Source organism: Mustela nigripes, chromosome 17 (assembly GCF_022355385.1).
Source record: "Mustela nigripes isolate SB6536 chromosome 17, MUSNIG.SB6536, whole genome shotgun sequence".
In the NCBI taxonomy this organism is placed as follows: domain Eukaryota; kingdom Metazoa; phylum Chordata; class Mammalia; order Carnivora; family Mustelidae; genus Mustela; species Mustela nigripes.
The window spans coordinates 56,175,250-56,185,284 of record NC_081573.1 but is presented as its reverse complement, the minus strand read 5'-3'; the positions used below and the strand labels follow the sequence as shown (position 1 = coordinate 56,185,284).

The following is a 10,035-nucleotide window of genomic DNA, read 5'->3' as shown; positions in this document are numbered from 1 at the left end:
GAGGTTGCCAGGCAACCAGCTGGGGCTCCTCCCAGGGTGGCTGTGGGTGGCCATGTTGCCTGGCAACCAGGTGCCAGTGTCCCTGGAGCCCAGATCACACAGCTGCGCCCAGCCCAGCCCCGCCCGCTCCGCCCTGGCTTTCGGGACCCCTGGGGCCCCGGCGTCATTCCCCTCGCCTAGGACAGCTGGAGCCTCCGGTCACAATGAGCATTGTTCTCTCCAGGTGAGTGGCCCCGCGCTGGCCTGGGCTGGGAGGGAAGGGGAAGCAGGGTTTGGGGGGTCTGATGCACCGAGAGAGATGGGGCAGCCAGGCCTGCTGGGGCCGGGTGCTGGGGCCGGGCGGTGGCATGGGGGCCCTCCCTTCCACAGCACCTCACCTCAAGGTCCAGGCAAGCCCAGGAAACCTTCCAGAATCGCTCTGCTTCTCTAGCGTTCATCACCCACAGCTCTGGGGTAGCCAAACTCACAGGATCCGTTCCCTCTTTCCCTCATTTGGCTCCACCTGGGAAACCCCTCTCGGTGCCTCCAAGCCCCCCAGACCCTGCGCCCTGTGGTATCGTCCCTGACGGCACTGCCTCTGGCCAGACCCTGTCAATGTGGCCGCGCAGCCTGCCTGCCCCTCACCTGTATGTGCTGGCGCCTGGTTCCTCCGAGCGTCGCCAACTCGAGGGTCCCTGCCAATCACTCTATGTGCTTCTCTCAAAATGCAGCCCCTGGTAATAACAGGGAAACCGCGTGCGCCCTGAGGGGAGGCCATATGGGACCTCTCTGGATTTTCCACTTAAAGTGTGTTTCTGTCAACCTAAAACAGGCCCCCTAAAAAAGTTTAAGTTTTCTTTTAAACCTTCAGGCTTTGGAGAAGAGGGAGAATTTCAAAGCTCAGCAGTGGGGGAAGGGAGCAGAATCAGGAGTTTGGAGGGAAGGGGCCGTGGCAGCTAGAGGTGGTGGGAAGAGTAACTCCATCGGGGAAGATCAAAGCCCCCGGAGGGTCCCAGGGAGGTTCAGGCTGGATTTGGAGTCAAACCAGCCTTGGCATTCCCGTCGGCAGTCTGAGCGGCCTCTCTCCACCCTGCTGGTCTCCCACATCCGCCCGGATAGAACCATGTGCATGACTGGGGGAGGGAACCAGACACCTGGCAGGGGGGTGCTCGACAGCTAGATGGGGGGTAATGCAGGGGTGACCCTTGAGTCGCTGTCCCGACCTGCCAGAACAGCCTCTCAGGCCCCGTCCTCCCCAGGGACAGCCAGGTGAGGGTGATGGAGAACACTGTGACCAATGCCGAGAAGTACTTTGGCCAGTTCTGCTCGTTGCTGGCCGCCTACACCCGCAAGACGGCTCGGCTGCGGGACAAGGCTGATCAGCTCGTCAGACAGCTCACCGACTTTGCCAACACCGAGAACCCAGAGATGCGGGCCACCATGAGGAACTTCGCCGAGGACCTGGCCAAGGTGCAGGATTACCGGCAGGCCGAGGTAGGCGGGGTCGCGGGGGAGGACCCCAGTCCCCCGGCTGGGGTCAGGCCTCACAGTGGGAGCCGCACCGCCGGGGCCCCAGCTCAAGGACCTGCCTCTGCCAAAGGCATCCCCATGGGTGGACACTCACACTACTCTGTCCCTGGGGGTCACGCCACCCTTTATGGGACCCAGAGCCTGGAGGCTTTGTGGCAGTTGGATGAAGACCAGACAAGGCAGGGGGCCCCGGAAGCCAAGCCTGAGGGCTGTAGCTGCGGGCTCCGTGAGTCCCAGGCAGGAGGCACATTCCAGGGCCCAAGACCCTGGCGGGTGAGGGCACGGAGGCAGCAGCGTGTTAGGGGGGACTAAAAACACACATCACCTGCCAGCCCAGGAAAGCCTCGTGTGACTGCAGACAGTCCAACCAGCTTTTCTTCTGAGTAAGCACCAAGCAGGACGTCCTACACTGTGGGCCATGCGTCAGGGCGTGCAGGTAGAACCCTCGCTCCCCAGCACAGCGGGACAGAAACCACCCCGCGTGCATTGTCTCCAGACAGGGGACCAGACGGCACCGTTGGCTCCACAGGACCTCCGAATTTCACCGGCAGCTGGGTGGCACCTGTGTCACCTCTCTCCCAAGGAAGAGTAAAGCTTCTATCTCTGTCACCAGCAGCTCAGCAGAGCTTGGAGCCAGGCCCCAGAGCAAACTCCCCGGGGAGTCGCATCTTCCTTGATGTTGGTTCCAAAGAGATGCCTACCATTCCCAGCTTGTAAACCATCAAGAATCTTATTTAGCTTTCAAAAAGGTTTACATAAGTCCCAAAGGGACAGAGAAAGGGATTTACAGTTGCGGGTTTTCTAAAAGAAAATGCTGTAAGGAAAGCAAGGGGAGAAGTCCCTTTTCCTTTTTGACTCCTGGGAAATTTGTTATTATTTAAGATTTGTGTTCTGCTGCAGCAGGGTCATAAACCTTGACAAGGAGGAGGAAGGGGCTTGGTGGCGATTCCAGATCACCTCGCCCATCCGCCGCGCCAAGATTTCTGGGGATCCCCCTGCCACTGGCGCTCAAGGCATCAGCCTCACCTGTGAACTTAGAAATGCAGAATCTTGGGCCACAATGAGCACGTGCTGATTCCGGACCCCTGGGGTGGTGGCCAGCAGTCAGGGTCTTAAGGAGCCCAAGAGAAAGGCATGGGGGGCCCCAAGGTCTGGCATTTAGGCATTGACTCAGGTGTGCGGCATCCCCCTCACAGACCCTGCTCTGCCCTTGGGGCCTGCACACAGCTCAGGAAGCTCTGAATCCGGGCTATTTCATGTTCCAAGGGAGTCTGTCTAGTCCCCTCAGCCAAGTCGTAAGACAGGCTGGAGAACTGGGATCCCAGTGGCTCCCAGTAGACCCATTTTACAGGTGAGGAAATAAGGCTCGTGAGATGAAAGGTATTACCCGAGCCTTCGGGAGGCAGAGCCCTGAGCGCAGGCAGGTGCTCACAACCCTAAGGGGCAAGGCAGAGTGTGTCTCAGGCTTCCAGGATCCCCACAGGCTCCTGCCATAGAGCACTCTCTAAATGCAGGCTGCAGGCCCCCAGGCTCCATGCACCTCCCGGGTCCTGTCTGTTCTGACTCTCTGCGTGTCCATGCTCCCCCAGGTCGAGAGGCTGGAGACCAAGGTCATCTGCCCCCTGAAGCTCTATGGGGCACATATCAAGCAGACACGGGTAAGCAGGGAGCCCTGCCCGACGGGGTCTGGCCTGCCCGGACATCCAGGAAACAGCTCTCCTCTTTCCTTTAGGCCGAGATCAAGAAATTCAAACAAGTCCAGAAGAACGAGATGAAACAACTGGAAAAGCTGGAGAAACTGAGGCAGAAGTCGCCTTCAGATCGACAAATGATCGTATCCTTCCCTGGGGGTCGGGCCTGAGGCTGTTGGGCCAGGGTGGCCATTGCTCACCACGGTCCTTTGGGTCGGGGCTGCTGGTTGATGTGGCTCCTTGACCGGACCCTTCTCAGTCCCAGGTGAGTGCCCCAGGTCTGTGTGGGAAGGCGGAATGTCATGCAAGGGACGAATGACCTCACAAAACCGCCAGGCGAGCTTGTGCCTCGCTGCTCGGATGCAGGTCAGAGGTGCAGGGCAAGCAGTTGCCGGGAGTCCGGAGACCTGGGCTCTGTCCCCTCGCTCGCACTGTTCAGTAAGCCGGGAAGTCACCCCCTCTGTGCCCCCACCTCCTCATCAGAGCTACTTACTGAATGCTTACTGGATGTGGGCACCTCTAGCCTCATGCCCATCGCCCAGATGAGGAAACTGAGACCAAGAAAGGGGACCTGCTCAAGGTCACACAAGGGAGGCCGGGGCGAACCCAGAACTCCATTCTGAGGGTATCTGACTCTAAAATGCATGTTCTTCATGTGCCTGGCCAGGAGCTGGGTCAGGTGAATTACTTAATTACCTAAAAACATTCCACAGGCAGCAATTATTACTGAAAGCGGAGCACCTGTTACAACAGTTCAGCAGGTGCAGGCTGTATGATTCCTACAGCCCTGCGAAGCACCTGTTATTACTGCCCACTGCTTACAAGCAAAGGAACGGAGGCTCAGAGAGGTTTAGTGACTTGCCCAGGGTCACCCAGCTAGGAAGCAGGTCTGTCCAAGCAGCGCCTGGCCCTTTCACCGTGGTCCTACTTGGCCTTTCCTTCAATGACCAAATTGGCAAGAGATGTCGCCAGGCAGGAGAAATGACCCAAGGGAAGAATGAACATGACCCAGAAGAGTGTCTAAAGGCAGGAACCACCCCATGACCCTTCTGCCTCTGGAGCCAGGCGGAGACCGGTGTGCAGAGGGCCTCAGTGGATGCCAGCCGCATCACCCACCAGCTGGAGGAGGTGATCGACACCTTCCAGAAGCAGAAGCTGAAGGACCTGCAGGTAGTGGGCTTGGCCCTGCATTAGAAGTATTCTGGCCTCACGTCGGAGTGTATGCATACACACGTGTGTGTGTGAACCCGTATATATCTGTGTGAGCATGCAAGCACGTGTGTCCAGGATGTGTGTGTGAGCACATCTGTGTGTACAGCTGTTTGCCCAGACGGCTTGGAGCCGGGGCTCCCAGGACAGTTTATCTTGGCCTAATCCTGGCTGCAGGGAGAAGGCCCTTCCTCTGAGCACCCAAACCCAGCTCCCCACCAGGAGAATTTGGCAGACATTGTCCCCACAACCCCCTCCAAGCCCACACAAGGACCCACAGCCTTTGCTCTGCCTTCCTCCTCCTCTCTTTGCCCTTCCCCCGAGCAAGCCGTGGTTCGGCACAGCAGGGTGGCAGGGGGTTGCCTCCTTCTCCATACCTGCAGTGCAACCCAGGCTCCTGGGCCCAGAGCCCCAGCTGGTCACAGAGACCCCTGCACCCATTCTCAACAACCCCACCCCCAAGTTGCAGCCCCAGGGATCTCACCAAAGGCAGCTGCAATCTGTCACTCCTGGGTTAAATGCGCTCCTACGACTTCCCTTACTCGAGGAATAAAGGTAGAAATCCTCCCCAAGTCTCTGGAAGCCCCAGCCCAGCCTTATCTGGGACACATCAATCCAAGCTCAAGTGTACTAAACCCCAACACACTTCAGTGCCTTTGCACAGGCTGTGCCCTCTGCTAGGAAGGCTTTGCCTACACTCTGCATCAAGTTAACACCTCATCTTCAGGGAAACTCACCTGGACCCCCAGGCCAGTCCAGCCCTGAAGTTAGTTCATGGCTCTGCTCCCTCCAGGGATAGCGATCTCAGGGGGATGGGTTAATTGTATCTTTAATTCACTCATTAATCAAGCAAACGTTGAATACACACCTACAATGTGTCAGGCACCATGCCAGAAAGCAAGGCCCCTGTCCTCAGGGAGGGGACACCTTGGAGAAGACCTATGACACATGCTAATCATTACGGAGTGAAGGAGGGGACTGCACCTTGCTGTTCCAAGCCTGCCCCCATACTGCATCTGTGCCATGGGGCACGCACACGTGGGGCATGATGTGGAGCCTGCCTGCCTTGTCCGCTGCTGGGTCCCCGCACCGGGTCCAAGGCCTGGCACTTTGAGTACTCAGTCAGTTTTTGGGAAATGAATGCACAAGAACAGAACCTGGGGTGATGAGTGTTCTGCCACCCCTGCTGCAGGCGGGACCTAAATTTCCAACCGGCCATTATTAAGCACTTGATGTTTATGTGGCCTGAAAGCAGGGCTCTGTGGAGCACCAGCAAGAGTTTGTTTGGGAGGAGACTTGAGATTTGGCTTCCGCAGTTAGGGGCCAGTGGACACATGCAGCATCCTCTAAACTCGGGGGACTAAGTTTGAAAGGGGTGCTTATCTAAGCCCCAAGAGAGCCCTCCCAGTTCTGAGAGAGCAGGAACTCAGAACTGGAGATAATGACCATCATCACCGCATCAGGTCTAAGTCCCATGTCTAATAAAATGATCATAGTCACAAAGTGCTCGGGTTCCTGTGAAAGCAGGTAAGGATGCTTTTGCGCAGGGGTTCGCGGAGCTGAGCGGGCAGCAGGAATCCCCCGAAGGGCTGAAAACGCAGATGCCCCCACGATGGGCCCCCTGTGGGGTCCATTCTGTGGGGCTTCGTGGGACTACGTCCTGCCAGGGCCCAGAGTCAAGCAGGAGCCTCTGCAAAGGCCTGGCATGCGGGAGGGGTGCTCGCTGGAGCCAGCCATGCGGGAGGGGCTCTGTCAGAGCTTGCTGAGCTGAGCAGAACCATGTGATCGAGAGGAGCCCATATTACATCTGGATGAGCTGGCCTGTCTGGTGGTGAGGCGCCTCCAGGAAGATCCACTCCTAGCCCACGGGGGACAGAGGCCAGAGGTATCCTAGCTGTCCCCTTGCAAACACCGTCCCTCGGTGTCAGAGAAGCAAAGGCTGTGCAGAGGAGCCCAGGTGAGAGAGCAGAGCACAGGAGGCCCCCCAGGAAGCCTTCACCAGAACACAAGCCCTCTGCGTTCCCAGAACAACTCCCGTGCGAGGCGGCTTCTGAACGGGAATGTATAGTCCGTTCAAACAAAATAAATTGAAAGGAACATGGGGCTAGGACCTGTCCCCGTGAGAACAACTAACAGCCCCCACCCCGATTTGTCCACATTCACGATGACCCCAGGACTCCCCTTAGGACGGTGCTGCTTATGCGATCCGGGCTTCTCTCCCCACAGAAAATTTTTTCAGACTTTGTCACCATCGAGATGGTCTTCCACGCCAAAGCGGTGGAGGTGTATTCCAGTGCCTTCCAGATCCTGGAGAGCTACGACCTGGAGAGAGATCTGGAGGTATACCCCGCACGTGCCCCACGTTCTACTTGACGGTGTGGGACTCAATTTGATTTTAGGTATCTTGATAGAAACCATTTTTATTGGCAACATTTTGCCATGGTGATTATTTTGAAGACTCATTCTGATAAATTCGTTTAATTATCTGCCTCTGGGTGCCACAACTAGAGGTGGGGTGATTTTTTCCCCAAGTCTGTCATTTAGGAATCAAGTTCAGCATCCCTTGGGTGTTTAAAAACAAGCAGAGAAGTCGACAGGGACAAAGAGCGTCCCCGGCCAGTGACGGCTACACTCTGATGGGGACGAACTGCTTATCATCCCACCCGGTCTGATGAGTACCTAGCACGCGCTCATTTAGCTACGACCAACCATGCCAGTCCCAGAGCCCTCAAACAGCTATCGCCCGCTGTTGTATCTTTAATTCAATCATTAATTAATTTAATTCGTGGTTCCGGGGCTGGTGGGCTCAGCTGGGTGCTCTTGCGCAGGTCTTTCCTGGGTTTCCAGCTGGTCGGTGGCTGGGGCTAGAGTCACGCTGAAGGCTCCCTCTCCCGTATCTGGTAGATGATGGCTGTTATCTGTGTACAGGACAGGCCTCTAGGTTTGCAGAGTTCAGGGCAAGATGAAAATGCGGGCCTGTCATTCAGTGATTATTAAGAACTTCGAGACTGACAGCAGGGTATTAGACCAAACACAGGGCACATCCAAGCTCGGGGTCCTCGGCCACTTACTCTAGGAGCCACACATCCACATGGCCCCACCTGCCTGGGTCCACAGGGGTCCACAGCCCAAATGCCTGCCTCCCTGAGGCGCCTCCAGCTGGCGTGGGCTTCCTCACAGCCTGACAGCTGGTCTAAAGCAAGCATCCTGGGGCGCCTGGGTGGCTCAGTGGGTTAAGTGTCTGACCCTTGGTTTCTGCTCAGGTCACCTTCTTCTCTCCCCTCCCCCCGCCACTCCCCTCCCCCGGTCCTTCCTTCCTTTCCTGACTGGAAACGGCCCATCCCGGTCTCTCCTGGGCAGGATTTTAGAACGAAGATGCATGGGGTTTACGGACGCTATGATGCTCGGCCATTCAAGGATACCACGCCCTCCCCAGCTGTCCCGTGGGCTCTCACTGGCCAGGTGAGCACTGAGGGTGGGAGAGTGAATCCTGTGGCGGGGAGAGGCCATCTGAGGACAGGGATTCGCACGAGGTCCTGAAGAGGAGTCACGGCTTCAGGAGTGGGGAGACCAGCCCCAGGGTCTGACCTGCACGGGCTGGGAAGTGGAATCAGTAACACACACCACCAGGCAGTGCAGCCACCATGTGTCCTGAGCGCCCCCTAGAGGCAGCCTGAAGTGTGTCCACTTGAGAAGCAAGGGCTCCAGCCAGGTCACTCCTGTTTCCCAGCCCCCGGGCCCGTGGGTTTCAGAAGTCTGAATTTCTCAGATTTTCAGAGTCATACAGTACATATACTCCACGTTCTCCTACAAGCTCAGCAAAGCACATTTCTATTTCCGCAGGAAGACCTCTGAGTTCTCAACCAAGTAAGACAGAGACTCTAAGCGGCCTCATGCCAGTCAGGGGAGGTTCAGTCACTCAGTGAGTTGGGGGGCCAGGGGAGCCTCGCCCCACAGTGGAGGGGGCAGGCTTCCCGAATAATTCTATCTAAAGACGGTGGACAAAGTATAACCCCCAGCGAGTATTTGGGTCCAAATCCACAGCTCCCAAGCTGTGTGACCTTAAGAAAGTGCCTTAACCTTTCTGTGCCTCAGATTCCTTTCCTGCAAAGTAAGGCTAATAGCAGGAACCCCCCCACCATAGGGCTGTGGTGAGTACAAGGCACACAGAGCTCCAGGGAGCTCTTAGAAAGTGCTCGATCCTTGTCGCTGCCCTTAGTACTGATCTGTTGCTGTGCTGATGACTATTACCATTCAGAGCACTCAGACCACCATACGGAGCCAGAGAGACGAGGAGGAGGAGGAGAGCACCGAACACTCTGCTGAGGAGGACCCCGTGGAGGACCTCAGGGGACAGGGGCGGGCACCCCAGCAATAGGACCACAGCTCCCCTGTCAGAAAGCACTCCTCCGGGTGCTCAGGGCTGAAGTGGGCTGGAGGCTCTGCTGGGTCCTTGCCCTGGGTGAGTCCCGTGTCCTCCGAGTCTCTGTTTCCTCATCTGTGCAATAGGGACACTCGCTCACCTGACAAGTCACTCTAGGGATCCACGGGCCTAGCCTCTGTGATACACCACTGGTGCTCAATAAATGCAGGGTGCATCTTAACCTGAATCGTGCTGGGTCTCACTTTCTACCTTATGGCCTGGGGACTCATTTTTGAGCCCATGCTGATTCTGAGAACAGGGTAGATTCATCTTCCAGGGATGCTTGAACAAAGCACTGTGAACTCAGGGCTCAAACAGCAGGAAGTTTCTCTCTCATGGCTCTGGGGGCCTGACTTCTGAGTTCAAGATACCGGCAGACTGGGCGGCTGCTGAGGCCGTAGGGAGCAGGTGCTCTGGGCCACTCCCCTAGCCTTTGGAGCCTACTGGCCATCTTTGGCCTCCCTTGGCTTAGATCTCTGTCTTCATGCTCACATGGCATCCTCCCCGTGCGTGTGTCTGGGTCCAAATTCCCTCTCTTTATAAAGACACCAGCCTTATTGGAATAATAGACCCAGGGTGACCTCATCCTAACTAATTATATCTACAAAGACTCTATTTCCAAATAAGGCCACCTTGTGAGGCAACAGGAGATAGGATTTCAACATAGGAGTTGTGGGGGGGGACATGAGTCACCCCTAAGACATGGCCATGATATTCGGGGATAATCCTGGGACCAGGGCCACATCGCAGAAGTTTAGGGAGGTGGAGGGTTGACAAAGGTGAAGGAAGGAGATGAGGACCGTGATTTTCTTAACAAAGTGGGGAACACAAAGCCTTCATGGGATCATTGCGGGATGAACAGCGCCAAATCGTGCTCCATGGCACCTCCTCAGGGAAGCCCACCCTGATTCTACCAGGGAGAACACTCATTCCAAAAATAACTGAAACGTTCTATACTTTCTATATAATAGATAATAGGTAAAAACAATGTGTAGATTATATCTTACACGGAGTCACATTTTATACCATACACTGTATCTCATACTTTTATATGCCTATGTATACACACACACGTACATCTTCCTCAACCTCAGCTGTGTCCAAACCCCAGATGGCCTTGCTTATTCCCCTGGCGCGCTGGAGGTGGGGGGGGCGTACCTGGACACAGTAGGCGCTCATCCCTTCTGGCTCTGACCCCAGTGC

General features: G+C 56.3%; 1 protein-coding gene across 1 annotated transcript; it reads left to right on the top strand.

The window, feature by feature from the left end:
* On the top strand, positions 1 to 9,019 carry CIBAR2 (CBY1 interacting BAR domain containing 2). The gene is made up of 9 exons (XM_059381591.1): positions 1 to 223; positions 1,239 to 1,473; positions 3,099 to 3,167; positions 3,242 to 3,343; positions 3,572 to 3,573; positions 4,262 to 4,370; positions 6,636 to 6,749; positions 7,770 to 7,871; positions 8,668 to 9,019. Exons 1-9 carry the CDS (start codon positions 204 to 206, stop codon positions 8,785 to 8,787), a joined length of 873 nt encoding a protein of 290 aa, XP_059237574.1. The 5' UTR covers positions 1 to 203; the 3' UTR covers positions 8,788 to 9,019.
* The last annotated feature ends 1,016 nt before the right edge of the window (positions 9,020 to 10,035 follow it).

Excerpts from the sequence above, each read along its gene's own strand:
- CIBAR2 (XM_059381591.1), top strand. The coding sequence starts at position 204 with ATGAGCATTGTTCTCTCCAG. Across the intron at positions 4,371-6,635 it reads AGAAGCTGAAGGACCTGCAG|AAAATTTTTTCAGACTTTGT; the intron begins GTAGTGGGCTTG and ends CTCTCCCCACAG. Across the intron at positions 7,872-8,667 it reads CGTGGGCTCTCACTGGCCAG|AGCACTCAGACCACCATACG; the intron begins GTGAGCACTGAG and ends ATTACCATTCAG.